Source organism: Simochromis diagramma, unplaced genomic scaffold (assembly GCF_900408965.1).
Source record: "Simochromis diagramma unplaced genomic scaffold, fSimDia1.1 OVJJ01000483.1, whole genome shotgun sequence".
NCBI lineage: Eukaryota > Metazoa > Chordata > Actinopteri > Cichliformes > Cichlidae > Simochromis > Simochromis diagramma.
Genome location: NW_024386835.1, coordinates 3,140,962 through 3,159,503, shown reverse-complemented (window position 1 = coordinate 3,159,503; position 18,542 = coordinate 3,140,962). Strand labels below are relative to the sequence as shown.

Genomic DNA, 18,542 nt, shown 5'->3' with positions numbered 1-18,542 from the left:
ACAGAAACTTCCCAGTGGCCGAGTGGTTAAATGAAATCCTGACTATTTAACTTTGACCTTGACTGAAGAAAGTATTGCTAACAAGAGGAGCTCACGAATGTGTTCGACACGGTGTTATTTAAAAAGTGACCACTCAGCGTGCCTAGCCCATTAATCACTGGTGAATTTGGAGCGGTGGTGTGATGTTCTGCATTGGTTTTGCCACTGTTATATGGAAGTGTGTCATCAGTCAGTAGACGAGTGTGTAAGAGTCTCTTTCAGTAACACAATGAATCTGACGTGGAAATACAAAGCACACCAACCAGAATCACTGCACACTACCAGCATCTCATCGTTCAACATTATTACTGTTATTACTGTTAACTTGTTTATAAGTACAGGTTTGCAGGTCTCTTTAACACACTGTATCCTCACACACTGCTGTGACTCGTTAGTCCCTTTTCTTAAAAAAGAAAAGATCACAAATGATGCAAGCAGTATTTTTTTCCACCTCTGTGTGTTGCTCTGATGTGTCGGATTTTTTATTGTTTACTAAAAAAAAGAAAAAAAGATTCAATGACTTTTTCTCAGCTTTGTACTCAGTGATCTTGACTTCTTTTATGTGAAGAAATTGTGAAAACATTTTCTTTGAGCACACTCTGCACATCTCCCTGCACATTTGTATTCACTGCACTCACGGCTGATAGACTTGTGGGAATTGTAAATGAAAGAATGAAAGAAAAAGGTTTGCTGTGTACTTTCTGTGTGTGTTCCCAACCTGCTTTAAACTCTTAGTGTGCGAAACTACACATAGATTTTGGACCCAACGAGAGGAAAACACAGCATAAAATGCAATAGATGCAATAACGGCACGAATGATTTTCTCTCCGGTGTTGATTGAAAGAAATCGTTTAACTTTAGTTGGAAGTTATGATTGAAAAAACTTTCTTTGGGATATAATATCAGCTCGATGTTAAAGAGGCGTGAGAAGTGAATCACGTCAGGGTTTTTTTTTGCATAGTTTAAGAAATGAGATCGATTGTATTGGATGTACTGGTGAGCACAGCGGTATTACCAGAACCATCCGAAATACACAAGTGGTTATCAAAAACTTACAAGAGCAGATTCTCTGTTGTGACGGAGTTTAAAGCCAGAAAGGAAAAACCTCACCAATATCGTGGAAAACCACTTTCTCCAAAACTAACAGAGAGGTATAGGCAGAGACTGATCTAAAGTTTGACGAATAAGGAAGGTCAAGATTTCTTTTCTTAATGAGAAGGCATACAATTGCATGTTTAAAGTAGGCTGGCACCCTCTATGAGACTAAATAAGTATTTAGAGTCGTTAAAATGAATGGACCATTTACAGACGAGGGGGGATGATAACATGTTGTTGGGGCGGTAAGTGAAACGGGCTCACAGTTATGAAAAACAGCCGTTAAGGTAAGAGTGGGTGACTCATTATTGTTCATTGTAGCATTAGTTCTGAGAAGTGAGATCTTATCAAGAGGGATATTTAGAAAGCTGTCACAGTGCAGGAGAGATACTTGGAAAGACAAAGGTAATGGGGTTAAGAATCAGTTATCCGGAAGAACTCTTGTTTTGATTTGATGCTGTATCTAGTAACCACTGTCCTTAATGTAAATGTGTAAGAAAAATTGTGTATGTTTCTGTTCCGTGTCCTGTGTACTGTTTGTTTGTATATGTGTCTTTTTGGCTGCTGTTACAACCAAATTTCCCCTTGTGGGACAATTAAAGGATTATTCTATTCTATTCTATTCTATTCTATGCTATATTAATAAAACCGATTTGAACTGAAGACAATTCTACTGGCACGAGTAGAAATCAGGTCTTGAGGCCTCGGCAGTCTCCTGATATTTGTTTGGAAAATGTCTTAAAATTTCATAAAACACTTGCAGTTTGTTCTTTTTCCACTTCCTTTCTGCTCTCCTGTTGTCTGAGTGCCCAAGTAGACTCAACTACCATTTTCCTTCTTTCTAAATTTTTCCATTCAACGATAAATAGCGACGAAACATAAACCAGCAGAGACAAAAAGTTAAAAAATGTAACAAATTATAGGCTTACTAAAGTCTGCAATTGTTTTTTAAAGAAACTGTTACGGTTGTATTGTCTTTAAAACCCAGTGATGTTGTGGGTTCAGCAGACCCACAAACAATGGGGTAGGTACCAAAAACTCGAACGCTTACAAGCGGGATTTTTTGTGCTGTCGACTTCTTTGTTCTGTAATACATAAATTAACTAAAATGAATGAAACATTGTATTATGTTTACACTGCAAAACAGTAAGTCAGAAATAAAACAGGACGTATAAATTACTGATTGTTTGTATGTCTTACTCACTAAACAAGGTTTTTAAAAATTATGTTTAAATTAGCAGCCAATAGTTGTTAATGGTTGGATTCTGATATGTGGTGAATAATAAGTTCCTAGTTCCTGCTTTTTATGGGCAGATAAATAAAGGATATATATATCAAATATGAATGTATACGGAGACACAAGGATTTTGAGATAAAAAAAAAGACGGGTGCTTTGCACTACTGCATACAGTAACAATGAATAAACATGAGGATTCACTTTGCATTGTCTTCTGTGTGACTTTAAGAACGTCTCAACGTGCAGCTTCCAGCTTTTTCATCTGCATGGATTTGCTGCTTCTCTTCTTCCGATGCAAAACTAAATGGAAAATCTAGAAAAAGAGCAACTTGGGATTCGGGGTTATTGTGACAGACACACAATAGCAGCTATTGTATTTGTAAAAAATGATTTCATATGTATTCACCCAGGTCAGAAAACCAGACTAGTGACAATAGTCTCTTTCTACTTGCTTTCCTCTCAAAAGAAAAGGCTGCAGATAATTACTTCTAAAGCAACAGATGCAAGAATTTGAGTTTCTGGGTGTTTTTTGTAATAGTGTGCGTTCAATTTTGGGTTATTAGAGCAAAGGTGTGAGAGGTGGAAGTGAAGGAGTCGGCGCTGGACGAGTGGTGCTGCAACCCGATCGCTGTTTTCTGTTTATATAGTAACACTGTCAATGTAAAAGTGGCCCTGAGAGAACCAGTGGAAAAACAGCTCCCATTGAAACGGAGAAGCTGCATCTGGCGCCAGGAGAGAGGCAGTGACTGACAGTGTCTGAAGGTGGTGAGAGCAGGTGAGGAGGGACGTGACTCAGAGACACATGACGGAGGGAGACAGGGCGAGAGACGCTCGGCTGAAGGCGGCGAGAGAGGGAGGGGGAGGGGGGGTTTTACCTGGCGTGGAGAAAGAGGGAGAGGAGCCAAAAACTGTCGGCAGCTGTCATCACCCTGAACTGAGCTCAGCCTCAGAGCTTCGGCTTGGGAAAAAGAAAAAAAATCCCTCTCTCTTCTTAACCTGCAACTCACCCCCGAGTATGTCACAACATCAATCAGCACTCCGCTCCGCTGCTGGACTCAAAAGGCACGACACGCCTCGTGAGAATCAGCTTAATCAGCTGCTGTAACGCAACTACTACACAGAGATTCACATGCGACAAAAACGATAAATATAACCTGTCATATGACATATTTCACACTGTAGCTTATCGTCGTGAACCGGAGAGCCATTAAACTAAACTTCAGGCTACAACACAATTCGACTCCTGTCTTCTGCAGACGGCGTCACACTACAATATTCCTCCTTCACATGTCTTTTCCATCTTCCTCCTTTCCTGTTTCCTCAGTGTTTGTTGTCAGATCAGCACATCTCTGTTTAGACAACAGCAGCCGCTCTTCTTTATCAGCTCTGATGCCTGAGAGTCAGAGCTCAGGAATCAACATATCACTCCTGAGAAGTTTACTAGAGCTACACTGTCAAACTATCTTCTGACCAGCATGGCTTTAAAAACACAGGGGAAAAAAGGAAAAGAAAGGCTTAATCGGGTTTTAGCTGTTTAAGTGAACAGATTTTACAGCAGGAAGTGATAAAATCCTTCAGATGTGAGTTAAACTGCAACAATAGTAACTGCTTTGTTTGTGGAATTTCTTTTTCACCACTCATAATTAGCTTTTTACTTATTTGTGTGTGTGTGTGTGTGTGTGTGTGTGTGTGTGTGTGTGTGTGTGTGTGTGTGTGTGTGTGTGGGTTCCTGCTTTTCCTCACTCAATTTTTTGGAAAACATAAAAAAATGTGCCAACTGGCTGAATTTTAAGGGAATCAATTTTCTTGTAATAGATTATTGTAGACTGTTCTATTTTGCAGTTTGCCCTGCTGTACCACAATAATTTCCTTTGTGGGGTCAATAAAGTATCTATGTATGTATTTATTTTATTTCTGCCCTAACCATTCTGTATTAACAGCTACATGTAAATGGAAACAAAGTAACCACATGCTGAAGCAGCTTAAATAAAAACAATCGCACATAAAGAGTAAAAGTGACACTGCAGCCGTTCCTTGTGTGTGGTACATGCCCTGTAGGACCTGCAGCCTGGCTCAGCCGGCCTCCATCACACGTCTCATTGAACCCGACTTTGTCCTGAGGGCTCCGGCGAGCCTCGCATCTTTCTTGAAATGGGAGGTAAAGCAAAGCATGTGTAAACTTTAATAATTCCTATACTGTTGTTTGTGAGCCAAATCGGAATTCAGCGAAACAGTGACTCAGTTTACAGGAGATTCAAATTCGTAACCTAACCAAAACAATTTTTTTCTCCTCCAGCCGTTGAAATTTTTAATTTCGATAACAAATGTAGCTTTTACATAACTTCTCGCCAAACAAAATGTTCAGCAGCGTGCTGTGGAATGTGCATGTACACGCGAATGTGTGTGCGTGTGTGGGCTGCTGCACAAGTCCAGGGGTCAGTTGGACAGTGAGCGATGGTTTTCCGTGTGACTTGGAGTGCAACAACACTCGCAAACATGGCGAGAGGAGGGAGCGAGGGAGGAAACGCTGCCATAAATGTCCTTTATTATTAAATAGTTGCAACGCAGTCCATAAAAAACTCACAAAACTGATGACTTTTTTTTTTTATCTGTATTTCATACTAAACTGTATTAAGAGCAGCAACAGAGGTGGTGGTGGTGGGGAGATTTGGGGGAGGGGGGTTCAACCGCAAATATGCTGAGCAAGTAATTACCACGACAGCAGGGAGGAGACGGGGGAGATCTCAGTGACAATCCCTTTCATCAGCTGTTCTAAGTTCAATACCATTGTCCCCCTCCTCCTCTTCCCGAGGCCCTCACTAATAACCCTCTTCCCCCCTGTGTCCTCTCCTGCCTTCCTGCCCTGGCAGGAGGAGGAGTCCTTCCTGTCACTGGCAGTGCCTTTTTAAAGGAAGGGCTGTGAAAACCAGGCTACTGTCCAGGAGATGGCTCCATAAAAACTGCACCAAACACTAAAAAGGAGGCACACAAGCAAACACAGAGGCAACGGTGCACAAAGGCACACACACACATTTGCACAAACTCGCTTACAAAAACAGAAACCAAACCCTCCATCCTCGCGAACCCTTGCACTGTTGTAAAGCGTGCCAGAGCCTCAGTACAAACATGGCCCCGAAAGAAGATAATCTGCACTTCTCACACTTCACGCCAACAAAGTAATAACGCAAGGGAAGGTTTCAGAACAAAACCTGGAAAACAGCAGTCTTGTAATCATTTGTTATTCTTGTGTTCACGGTCAAGGAGTTTGTCTTTGTCGCCACGGCGTGTGAGTGTGTGTGTGTGTGTGTGTGTGTGTGTGTGTGTGTGTGTGTGGGGAGGGTGCATTTACGGGGCAGGTTGTTAAATTCAAGTTTGTCCCTTTTGTCCCTCTCTTCCTTTTTTTTTTTTTTTTTTAAATAACACCCAATAAACCAAGCTTTATATTTTCCCACCTCCCCTGCTTTTGGATCTCACTCCACAGTCGGCTTCCACCTTCGGGCACCTTAAATACAAAACTGAGACCAGCACAGTTTCTCAAACACATTCTCTTTTGCTAATCTCAGCACGCACATGCATGTGTGGTAGTTAAAACTGCGTGACCCTATGGCAATGTGGTAAGATTTTGTATTCTTATAATATAAAATATAAGATCTGAGTCTTATCTTAATCTGATTTGCTAAGTTTTAATGTCCTGAAAACGTTCTGCTGCTATACAAAGACCTAATGATGCGGTGATACCGTTCAACCTGATTTACTTCTGAATGTTACACCCACCAGTAAAACAAGTGATTTGCACTTGGTAGCGTGAATGTAAATAATGTAAAAGAATGTAAATGAAATGAAATACTGTAGGACATTAATAATTCTGAATCATTTAGGCACGGAGATAATGGGGTGAAAGCTGGAACGCCACGACTGGAGACAAGTTTAAGCATGACTCCGCTGGACCTCACAAGAAGCTGGCCTCAAGCTGGAACAATCACTAATCAGAAGAACTGGAGTCAAAGCTTTCATTAAACTACAGCAAAAATAATAAGCCTTCCCCACATGAATCACACCTAACATTTGCCAAGTCTGGAGGTTTCAAAATCAAAAGCAATGACACTAAATTTGCATGCAAACTGTTGCCTAATTACTCAAAGTAATCAGACTGGAGATATAATCTTATTAGGGCACTTACACGAGTCAAAGCAATGAAATAATCTGTCAGGATACATTGATTTTATTTCACCAGAGAAAGCGATGGGAGAGGCAACTCTGTTAAAAGAAGGAAAGTTGGCATATTGTTTTACTAGCTGGGAAAGTAATCTGAACCTAACCCACTAGTAGCCACTCCATTCTACACAAAAATGTGTGGTCATATTAAAAAAAAATCTGAAACACAATAATATCGCCTAAAGCAGGAATGTCACACTCATTTTACATCATGGGTCACATACAAGCCCGATCTTAAGTGGGGATGAGTAACACTTTCTGTCATTAAACCAAATATTTAATATCTGAAATTCTATCTTAAAATGTCTTTTAAACCAAGAGAAAGCAGTGCAATTTCAACTGCACATCTCAGTTTTTTTCTGCAATTTAGCAAATGCAAAAGCACACTGCCCATACTGTCGCGTATTTATCAAACAAGAAGTTTTGGTTGATTCATTTTTTTATAACTAAAATTTCTATAGTAAACAGTGAAAATCAGGAACTTTTCTGTCATTAAACTCTTTATATTATAATTTGACTACTTTGGTGTAACATAAATGGCTCTTTAGCTTTAGCTGTAAAACAAAATACTAAAAACAGCTACAATTTAAAATAAAGTTTAAAGTCCTTTATTTATACCCTCCTTCATATTTTCCAAAGCTGTCCAGCCGCCTGGATTAGAGTTTTTGCCAGACCAACTGTGGCCCCTGGGCCATATGTTTGACACCCCCGACTTAAAGTAAGAACTGACAAATATTAGATAACAATCAGCTATATATAAACACAACACATGTAGCTGATGTAGTCAGGTTATTATTAAACTGCAGCACACGTTCATCACAATTAAAAGAATCCGTTTTCTTCTAGCGGATATACATATACACACATATACTGAACTTGTGTTTACACATCAGCTGCTCTGTTTCCTGCTAAAAGCAACAGTGGAGACAGAACGCGGAGCTCCAGAGAAAAAGACTACTTCACACACACTACCAAACTGTATGAGAAACAAGTGACACTGCTGTGAGTACAGCCGACATAAATATCTAAGTCCTTCTACTCCAATAAAGACAACACACAATAAAAACTTTTTTATCTTGTGATTTAAGCACAATTCTTGTCTGTCTATAACAGCATCTTCCAGCTGTATCATAGTTAGCTTTGCTTCTTCAGTGTGATGATACGATGGCCCGTTGTTAAAGCAGCTTTGAAGAGCCTGATCTCAAAGAGGAGAAGATGCCGAGCAAAAACGGGGATTACTACTGAATGAAGAGAAGACCGTTTCCCCTCAAGGCTCTAAACACCAGGACACAAAGGGCAGCGGTGGGTTTAATCCCAACATCTAACTTCATCCTGCCACTCCTCTCTCACCCCGCTTCGCTTTTAAGTCCCCATGCCTCTTACACACCACCTAATCTCTTAATTGGGCCTTTTATAATTGTAATTGAATCATTAAAAGCTCTTGGTTACACAACACGAGGCCCGTAAGCTGATCCGTGTATGGGCAAAAGAATAAACACACTTTACTGCTGGGAAGAACACGCAACTACTGGAAGAAAAAGGAGATCTTCAAAAGAGGAGGAAAAAAAAAAGCAAATGTCACACCGCACAAGAGGCAGTGACAGAGAGAGCAGACAGACTCAGGCATGTCCCCGCTCCATTTAATGCCTCCTGACATTGAAACAAAGGAAGGCAAAGAGGTGCTGAACTGCCTCGCAAAAAAACGCAGGAAAAGATGACCCCCCCTTACACACACACACACACACACACACACACACACACACACACACACCAGAGAGAAGACAGAGAGGCCAAAATGCCCTGAGGAATTTAGCGCCATAATGTCCAACAGAACATGTTCACCCAAAGAAATGCTGAAAAAGAAAAAGCATTCACTTGTTCTCTTTCTAATCAGCTCTAAAGATATGCCATGCACCAGTTTATAGAAAAGTAGGAAAAAAATATCAAAATCATGTCAGACTCACAATAGATCCTGAGATGTTGAAATGAGCCATGGCTTTGGAAAATAGTAAAATAAAACCCAAACTCAAGTTCCTGAACCTATTTTTGCAACTGAGATGATACAAAATGTAAAATCTTGCAGAAAAAAACAAGAAATGCAAAAAACAGCAAAACCTACAATTTATTAAATAATAAGCAAGTGAGCATAAATATGACACTTTATGAGATACATGCAATCACTTTCTCTGTGAGTCAAAACATTAATCAAAGAAACTGTCAATCATTTTCTCTCGATTAATGAATCAATCAGTTAGTGATGCTGAAGTGAGCACTCTTCTAGTTCTTTCACACTGTTTTTACCAGACGATTTGGCTGATGCTAGTTCGAGCAGCCTGTATAACTTAAAAAAAAAGAAAGAAAAAGAAACTAAAAATACATTGTATGCAGTTAAATAACGATGATTAATGAACATTTGCGGACATTTGTCTTTCAGTGTGGCATCTGGCAAAGCTCCGCGGCGAGTTGAAACAGGCCCTGCTGTGGTGTTTGTCATCCTGACTGCTCATCCATCATCATTAGCGAGCACTGTGGGCTCGACAGGGTTTGATGCGCTGGTATCTAAATAATTACTGAAGATAAATAGGCTCAAGGTGCTCGGTGGGGACATCTCAAATCGCGTCAGAAAAGTTTCAGCTCGGCGACGCGCCCGACTGCACCTCAAGTCGAGCTCCTATAAACGTTTGTTTTTTTCCAAGTCACCCAGCCAAGTGTAATCTGAGAGTCTGAAAATGGGCTCCACGACAGTTACAAAAGGTGGCCTCGTTATTTTATGAGATAAAGCAAATTTTTTCCGCATTTGTATAACTGTGTAACTGTGTGGTGAGTGCATTGTACCTCAATGTGTGATGCAATTTTTGGTCAAACGTCAAAAGAATGTGTAGCCTGTGGAGTTGAGAAACAGTGACTGATAGCATGTCAAGCCATCCAACATCTATCTTTTAATAACTGTGCTTCTCATTTCTGCAGAACGCTGCTAAAATTCACATTTTTCTTTAACTGCTCCTGCATCAGTGCTCGCTCAGATCAAATCTTTTTAAAAGTGAAAAAGCTCCCCTCTCTGATAAAATATGTCTCCCTACTTATCTTTATTTATCTTCTGTAAATGATCCGTTTCTAACTAACTGAGGCTCTGTGTTTGGGTTTGTTCGCCTGATTGCAACCATGTGATTTCGAGGCCCATTTGCCTTCGATCTGTCAGTGCAGCGTTCGGCTCAGACGTTGGCGCTTGTTGTTTTCTGGACACATCGGTGGGTTAAGTCCCTGCATTGTTTGAAAGAGCTGTCAATCATGTGAAGTCATTCATAAGGAAAACAAACACCCTGATGTATAAATACACTCCCCAACTCACTCGCTCACACTCACAAAGCACGCTAAGCACATAAACAAACACACTGCAGGGTGAGAATGGGTACACATAATCGAAAGGAATCTGACTCTTCCTGTGGAGAGAGCTCCGTGATAACAAAACCAGGGCTCTGATAAGAACACACACATACGCTGGGACACACACACACACACACACACACAGCTGCTCTTTTTTACAGTCTGACGGACAGGACAGAGTACTCACACTGAACACTGCTTGTCCCAGCCCAGGCAAAAGGGTCCAGCCCGGAGAAGTAAGGGGCGGCCTTGCTGAGCATGCAGGAGCCTTGCCTGGACACATCGAAGAGGGGCCGAGGGGCCAGCCCCAGAGCCTCCATGCAGTCGAACATGTTTCTTTGCTATTGAGGAAATCTCAAAGTAACTTAATGCCCTGAGTGGTCCAGGTGTTCCCTGTCTGTCTGTCTATCTGTCTATCTGCCTGTCTTTGACCCTGCCACTGCCCCCCTCCTCTGCCTGGCTGTCCTGTCTTTCCAAAGTCCTCTACATGGACAAACTCCCCTCTTTCTGTTTTAGTTTTTTCCCCCCTCTTCACCTTATCACCGTTCTACAAGTCGAGCTGCTTCTACCCCCTCTGCTCCCAGATCACTTGCTCGCCTCCCCTGCTGTAACTGATCTCAGTTCCCCTCTTGCTGGCTCTCTGGGCCTCTCACACTCCGCTGCAGTCACGGCCAACTATCTGAGCGGCTCTCCCAGTACTGAGAAAAAAGGGGGGGTGTGGTTAAGGAAGAAGAAAGAGGAGGGACAAAACAACACGAGGAGGCGTGTACCTGCTTTCCCCAACTGGCCACACAACAGTCCCTCTCTCCTGGGCTCTTTTCTTCTTCAACTTTTCAAACTCACCTCTTTATAATTCATATGCAACGAATGAAAACAAACACTCCTCTCCTCCCCCTTCCCCCTCCTCCCCCCCATTCTCTCCCTACGCTGCGCTAGCTCCTTTCTCCGCATTAACTTTGTTTTTGTTTCACCACAGCAGGGAAGAAATAGCCTCTCTCGCAAACATCTCGGTCAACTTTAGCAAAAACTTTAAAAAACAAAAATCTTCTCCTACTTGGCAGAGTGTGAAGCACAGCATTGTTGTTTGCTTGTTTTCACGGCGCTCTCAAACCCCACAGCAACACAGGGACGTGGCCCCAGACGCACACTTAATGCCTGTAATATCCCTAAAATTAAAACCCTATTACAAAAGGTTGCTTTGGGAATATTTACTGTGATTTTTTTTTAAATTCTGTTTTCTATAAATTTGTATAGAAAGAATGCAGCAGAAAAGAAACCTACTAAATCAAATGCCAATATTTTTTTTAAGTTACACGGACATAACTGTGTAATTACATATGGAGGAACAAAAATAGAATCCAAGACATGAGTGAGTCATTATTAAAAGGAATTTCATATGTGCAGATGGTCTGCTGTGTACCGACGACCGGCAGTTGCAACTAATCACAATTAATTAAACACAAATAAACATCGTGTCACTTTTGCCAACAGCTGGTGCCAAATCACGTCATTCTTTCCAGAAAGCCTGTATAAGAACTCACGATCAGCCGATCATGTGTAATTTATGGATTTATGAAATACTGCCTCACAGACAACAAAGAGCGACTTTTCACCCGAAAGTTTATGAATAATCCATCCGTGGTCGGCAACCTGATGGGCTCTTTTTTTTTTGGTTCAAATGGTTCAATACATAAATAATTCACTTTTTTTCTCCCCAACTTTCTCATGCTGCACAAAGTTTTGACCGCCTTTTTAAGGTTTCTCTTTCGCCACTAATTCGTTGCACGTGCAGCCGCAATTAAAATCTTCTGCGTTGATTCAAATGGATTCAGTCATCCTCCCTCCCCGAGCGTGCTGGATGCTTGAAGTGCGGCGAAGTGCGGCTCAGCTGCAGGCGAACCGCGCTGGCCCAAAGTCTAGATAGTTTGTATACGAGACACACTCACCCTCCTCCCTCCTCTCGCTCTCCTCCTCCCTTTCCTTCCCTCGTTCAAGAGGGATGAACTCTGGAAGAAACCCCCACTGGGGCTCTAACACCCCCCACACACACTTCATACACACACACACGCATGTGCACATGCAGGCGTACACGCCTGCACACTGACTTTCCAACAGCCTGTGGCTTTGAACACTTCATATTCCTCTCGCGTATTACAATTCTCTTCTTTCTTTGTTTTCCCCCTGCTTTTTTGTTTATTTTGCTCTCAACATCCTGAACCCATTCTTCCTCATTTTTTTAACTTTATATAATATTTTGAAAACACCATACACAATCTCTGCCGGTTTTAGCAGATTAACTTTTATATTCATCTCGCCCCTTAGCCCTCTAGCCATCCCCTCGGTCTTGGCCAAGCTGTGCACACAAGCGCACACCCGCTCACTACGATGCACTGTGGGGAGCGTAGCTGCACAAGCCCGCTGAACTCTCTCCACACCTTGAGACAATTACCCTCCCTGCCTTGCAGCACCCTGCCCCCTGTTGCTGCTTTGAGGAGAGAAGCGCACAAATGAACGAGGGGGATGCGAAAGAGGGAGGGAAAAAGAAGACGAAGAAGTTGTATCATTTTCCTTCTATTTTACCAAAACACGGGCTCACGCCTGCTCTTTAGGCTCGGCAAATTTCCCCTCTTTGCCTTTGAAGCTTAAAACACAGGACTCCCCGCTCAGCTCTGTCCCTGCTCTTTTTCTCTCACTCACACACAACTTGTAAGAGGACCGAGTCGCATTACAGCTATTCACAATCAGGTTCTTCGGCTATTCATCCTGTCGTCATGTCTGACACAAACACACAGCGCCGAACAATGGCCCCTCTCTCCCTCTCTCTCTCTGTCTATTTCTCCACAGGCACCTCCTCCTGCTTGAACCACAGTTATTTGCACAAAGTCTCACTGCGGTCATCTGTAAGCGCACCAATACAGTCACAAATGTGAGGCAAGGAGCACAAGACTGCTGTTTGTGATATTCATGGGTGTTGGAATGTGCAGCCTACAGAGTGGCAGTGGAAATGTGTGTGTGTGTGTGTTCTGACACACAGACAATTATGTGTGTATGTGCTTAAACAGAGTGCTTGTGATGACAGACACAAAAGAAAAACACACAAGCCTCACTCTGAGCCATTAGGTTCAAATTACTAATATCACACACGCGCGCACGTGTGCACACACACACACACACACATTCAAAACATTACAAAGAACAAGATGTTACTAGTAGAGAAATTACGAAGGTACATTGTGTTCGCCACTTCCCTGCGAGACTTTCATAACCAATTTTGTCTCCAGAAAACAAAAAGAGGCGTCAATCGATATTCCACGTGAAATCCAGATACCGTGCAATGTATTTACAGAACTTCTAGGAAACCCGGAGCAGGAGGAGCAGGAAAGGCTCAGACAAAATCAGTCGCATGTGTGTTTTGCCAAATTTGCCCAGCTATTAGGGGAAGAAGAGAGAACTCAGAGCATGATTAAACACACAGCAGGGGTCTTTTGATGTGGATATCCGCTAATTTCAACTCCAGGGATGTTCCGAGTTTCATCTCATTAGGAAACAAAGTCCAGTTTTCCACTCACACTGATTAGGGCATGGATTGAATTAATTTGCAAATCCCGCTCAAACTTCCACAGACATTTTTTTATAAACTTTTGATTCACTTACTACACTACCGGGAGATAAGTAATTTATTGTAGCCTCACTTGAGGGTAAAGAAAGGGCTTATTGGCTGCATTGTTATTCTTCCTATTGAAACCCTTCTTGGCAGGCAGCCACAGTAAACTCTGTTTATATACGGGATACCTGCAGAGTTAAAGCAATTAGTTTTCAATTTATTCACTTGGCGGAGAAACGTGTCAACGCCTTTCCCAAATTATAATGATGATAACTGAATTCCTCCTGCAATGCCGAGCACACGCTTGCTTTGTATACCAAACACAGACGAGGAATAACCATGATAACGCTGGACAAATATAATCAGTGGCCACTTTATTAGTTACACGTTGTTAGTACTGGGGTAGGTCCCCCCTTTTTTTAAAGAATTGCCTTAATTCTTCATGGCACAGATTCAACAAGGTGCTGGAAACATTCCTCAGAGATGTTGGTCCATGTAATAACATTTATTGGCTGCGGATCTATGATGTGAATCTCCCATTTCCCATTGTATTCTGTTGGATTGAGATCCAGCGACTGTGGAGGCTATTTGAGTACAGTGAACTCATATGTCATATTCAAGAAACCAGTTTGAGATGATCGGAGCTTTGTGACGTGGCACATTATCCTGTTGGAAGCAGCCACCAGAAGATGGGAACTCTGTGGTTATAAAGGGACAAACGTGGTCAGCAAGAATACTCGTGTAGGCTGTGGAAGTGCGAACTGACCCAAAAGTATGACAAGAAAATACATGTTTTTCCGATCTTCTGCTGTCCAGTTTTGGTGAACCTCAGTTTTCTGTTTTTTGCTGACCCTTGTGTGGTCTTCTGCTTCTGTAGCCATTCTGCTTCAAGGTTTGACATGGTGTGCATTCAGACATGTTCTTCTGTATACCTTGGTTGTAACTAACACTTACTTAAGTTACTGTTGCCTCCCTATCAGCTCAAAGCAGTTACCATTCTCCTGTGACCGCTGACATCAACAAGGCCCTTTAACCCAGCAAACTGCTACTCACTGGATATTTTTTTCTTTTTAGACCATTCTCTGTAAACCCCAGAGATGCTCATGTGGGAAAATTCCAGTACCTCAGCAGTTTCTGAAACACTCAGACCAGCCAGTCTGGCACTAACAACCACGGCACGGCTAAATGAATTGCGTTGCCGTCATGTGTTTGGCTGATTAGATATTTGCATTAATGAGCAACTAAAAACACGTATCTAACAAAATGACCGTTAAGTGTAAGTATGTGACTTCTACTCATCTTAATATTTGTGGTCAGCACACTGAACATAGAATATAAGGCATAGATAACGTGAAGCACAAAACAAACCTGAAATTTCCCACCAAAGCGGGGTGTCAGTGAAACTCTGTGAAGCACAAAAGTTTACAGAATGGATTTGTATTTTCTGTGTCCTTCTAAAACTGACTTAAATGATGAAACTCACGCACTTTACAGTGTTTGTTCCTCTGCATTTTATCTTTTGTGGAAACGTAAAATTTACATTTCAACACTGTTTTGCCCGTGGCCCCAAGACACCGATTTGTTTGTAATACAATACAGAGAGGAGACGATACCAGAGTGAGAGCTTCACAAAGACTTGGAGCGAACTCAAGCACAACTCTTTTTGCTGCCTTTAAAATAAATGTTGCGTACCAAGAATTTCCTCGACATGGCCAACAGCATTTCTGACTTTTGAGAGAATAGAGAGCCAAACTTGAGGCCATTAGCTTATCAGCTGAGTTCTTCTTCTTCTCGTGCTTTTATAAAAATATAAAGTCTACTCCACAAAAACCCAAATGATGTGCATATGGTTAGGAAAAGGGGAGTAGGTGGTGACTGAACAGGTGATCTCTTTATTTTCCTCACCTCCTTTGAATTATACTACTTCCTAAGTTTTGCCTCAAATTGAATCATGACTGTGCTGATGATGCTCTGCTCTGTAAATACATGTTTTATATCTCGGGGTTGAATGTGTTAAAGACACAAACACCAGTAATTCCTGAATCTTTGGTGCTGACCCGCGACCTACAGTACAGTTTTAGGACTCTGCCATCTATTAATAAGAGAAAACAGCAGAGACAAAAGCAGATTTTCTGACTAAAATGATTCTGTGTTACTTTGTTGCGCCATTACTAAACATTTTGATTCAATACTTTTGGACACTGAGTGTCAAAACAAATCAAAGTTACAGTTATCGCAAATATAGGCTTAAAGAGCACAAGCTCTGCTTTAATTTGAGGGGTTGGACAACAATATCACTATACCAGTTGCAGATTAATTACAGCCATTTTTTTTTTAATTCTGTATTTTCAAGTATTGACATGTACAGTACTGCGAAAAAGTCACGTGTCATTCATTTCTTCACATTTTGCTTCCACGGAGCCAGACTTTATTGTCATTTTTAGGTGATCTTGAGGAATAGCTCTCCAGGCTTTCTGTGGACATTTGCTGCTAATTCTTTCTCCAGATCTTGTAACTGAACATTTCAGAGGAATTTTTATTGTCTGCTTGTTAAGACACTTAACACTGGCCAATGATGTATTCAAGCATTGAAAAGACACATAACTTAAATGTACAAAGCAGAAACTTAGAAGCAATTTTAATCTGTATCTTAAGGCACTTTGATACTAGCAGCCTGTCACAAAAACACATCATTTATTCACATTTCCTTAGTTGAAACCGTGAAAATGCCAGCAATAACACACACCTTGGGAAATTTGGCATATTGCAATGTGGTGTCTCCTTAAAAATGGATAAACCTACCTAAAGAAAATGAACAGAATCTGAAACTCATGTCCTTAAGAAATAGAAAAAAATCCAGCAAAGACCTTACACAGGATCTGAGAGATGCACGTGACCTTTCAGCTGATCCATCTTCTGTTCACTGAAGCCTCATCAGAGATGGTCTCAGTGGAAGGACGGCTTTCAAGAAGACATTTCATTAAGGAAAGGAATGTCCTTCAAAAAGCCTGGAGAACTATTCCTGAAGGTTTCTTAAAGAAACCACATGAAAGCTGGACTAAGAGCATTCATGTTGAAGAATAAAGGTGGTCATACCAAATATTGACTTTGAACCCTGTCAGAACTGTGCAAACTGTTTTTCCTTATATATCCTTATATCCCTTTCACATTTTCCAAGCAAAATATAAAGAGATGACGGATAAGTCAAGATTTTTGCACAACACTGTATTTGAACAATGTAATATTATATGTAATGTAATATTAATGTAATATTATATATCATAATATTAATGATATATAATATATATATATAATATATATATAATATATATATATATATAATATATATATATATATAATATAATATCATAATATTAATCTTCACTTTGCACACAGAGGCTGAAGTAGTAAATTATACAGAAGTTAAAATGACCACAGATATGTGCACGTAACTCTAATCTTAAGGAATAACATATAGAGTCCTGATAATGCCACATAACTGTAATCCTAGATTTTATTCAGGATCTTTTTCACACCTTTTCTTCTCTGTCTTTTCTACACTAGCAAACAAATTTGAAATACCAATATATCAAAAATGATTTGAATGATTTACATACAGTGTGCATACCTGGCAGTCTGTCTGAGCTTCATGCGACGCTAATCATCTATCTGGAATATTTCATGCTGTCCCTTAAATCTTTCTGTCTCTGTCTGTGTATCTGTTACAGTCCCAGAGGCGACATCTCAAAGATGTAATCACAGCCTGAGTGCCATTAGCCTGAAGATCTCCCTCTTGTAGAGAGAGTCTCCAGAAAATGACTAAAGATCAGCAGATAACTGCAGCTCAGTGAACACATCATCTGTGCACACACTGACACAAACTCACACTGATTGACAAGTGTGCTCAGCAGGGTTTTATAAACCTGATGTCAGCCTGACAGGGCATTTGAGACTGTAACTATAAATGCTTTCCAGTGTTGAAACAGAGGGATAGAGCAGCGTGCTCTGCAGACAACTAGAGATCAAACTAAGGTAAGACATTTTTTTTGTGTATTGTAAAGGTTAGCTTTCTAATCAACAAAAACACAGATTTAGTATTTGTGGCTTGTTAATGTGTGACTAATAACAAAAGTGGATATAACAAAAGTGGGCGACCGTGACTCAGGGGGTTGGGAATCGCATCTGTAACCGGAAGGTCGCCGGTTCGATCCCTGGGCTCTCTGTCCTGGTCGTTGTGTCCCTGGGCAAGACACTTTACCCTACTTGCCTACTGGTGTTGGCCAGAGGGGCCGATGGCGCGATATGGCAGCCTCGCTTCTGTCAGTCTGCCCCAGGGCAGCTGTGGCTACAACTGTAGCTGCCTCCACCAGTGTATGAATGAGAGAGTGAATGAATAGTGGTATTGTAAAGCGCTTTGGGTGCCTTGAAAAGCGCTATATAAATCCAATCCATCATTATTATTATTATAAAAGTCCTTTTCAACAAAAAGTATGTTGCAGAAGAAGCAGATTAAGTGCTTTCATCCTTTAAATCAACGGTTAGCATCTGTCTTTGTTCAAACCTTACATTTCAGCGTTTCGAGCGACTTTCTGTGTCATCGAGTCACAGTGAAGTGCAATAGCACCCCCTGTGACTCAAAAAGTGAACTTTTTCTCGATCTAGCACCGCTTACTCTGGGATCAAGTAAGAAACTCTTTTCCCTTTTTCCAGCCCGCCCTCATCTGCCTGGTTTACCACATGGAAAAATGTTTTTTTTTTTAAAAACAAAACAAGAAAAAACTCTCTTCTCTTCTCTTCAGCAGTGCATGATCTAAAGCCTTATTATAACCTCAAATTGGCCCTAAAGACTTTTTTACAAAACTGTGGAGTCTCTAATGTCTTACACCGAAAAGCAGTGGTCAGGAGACAGACATTGGACACACTGTCTTGTCATGTGTAGGGGTGTGAGATTCTGATTTCTTGCCTCCT

General features: G+C 41.2%; 1 protein-coding gene across 4 annotated transcripts in view; it reads right to left on the bottom strand.

Moving 5' to 3' along the window:
• Window positions 1-18,542, bottom strand: part of LOC120731723 (retinoic acid receptor gamma-A-like) — a 46,364-nt gene that overhangs the window by 6,880 nt on the left and 20,942 nt on the right. Inside the window, exon 1 of one of the 4 annotated variants that reach the window (XM_040028901.1) lies at window positions 10,158-10,765. The exons of the other annotated variants lie outside the window; for them this stretch is intronic. Within the exon in view, the coding sequence (XP_039884835.1) occupies window positions 10,158-10,302 (145 nt within the window). The 5' untranslated portion in view covers window positions 10,303-10,765. Of the gene's footprint in view, window positions 1-10,157; window positions 10,766-18,542 lie in introns of those variants that run through there. 4 annotated transcript variants of the gene reach the window in all.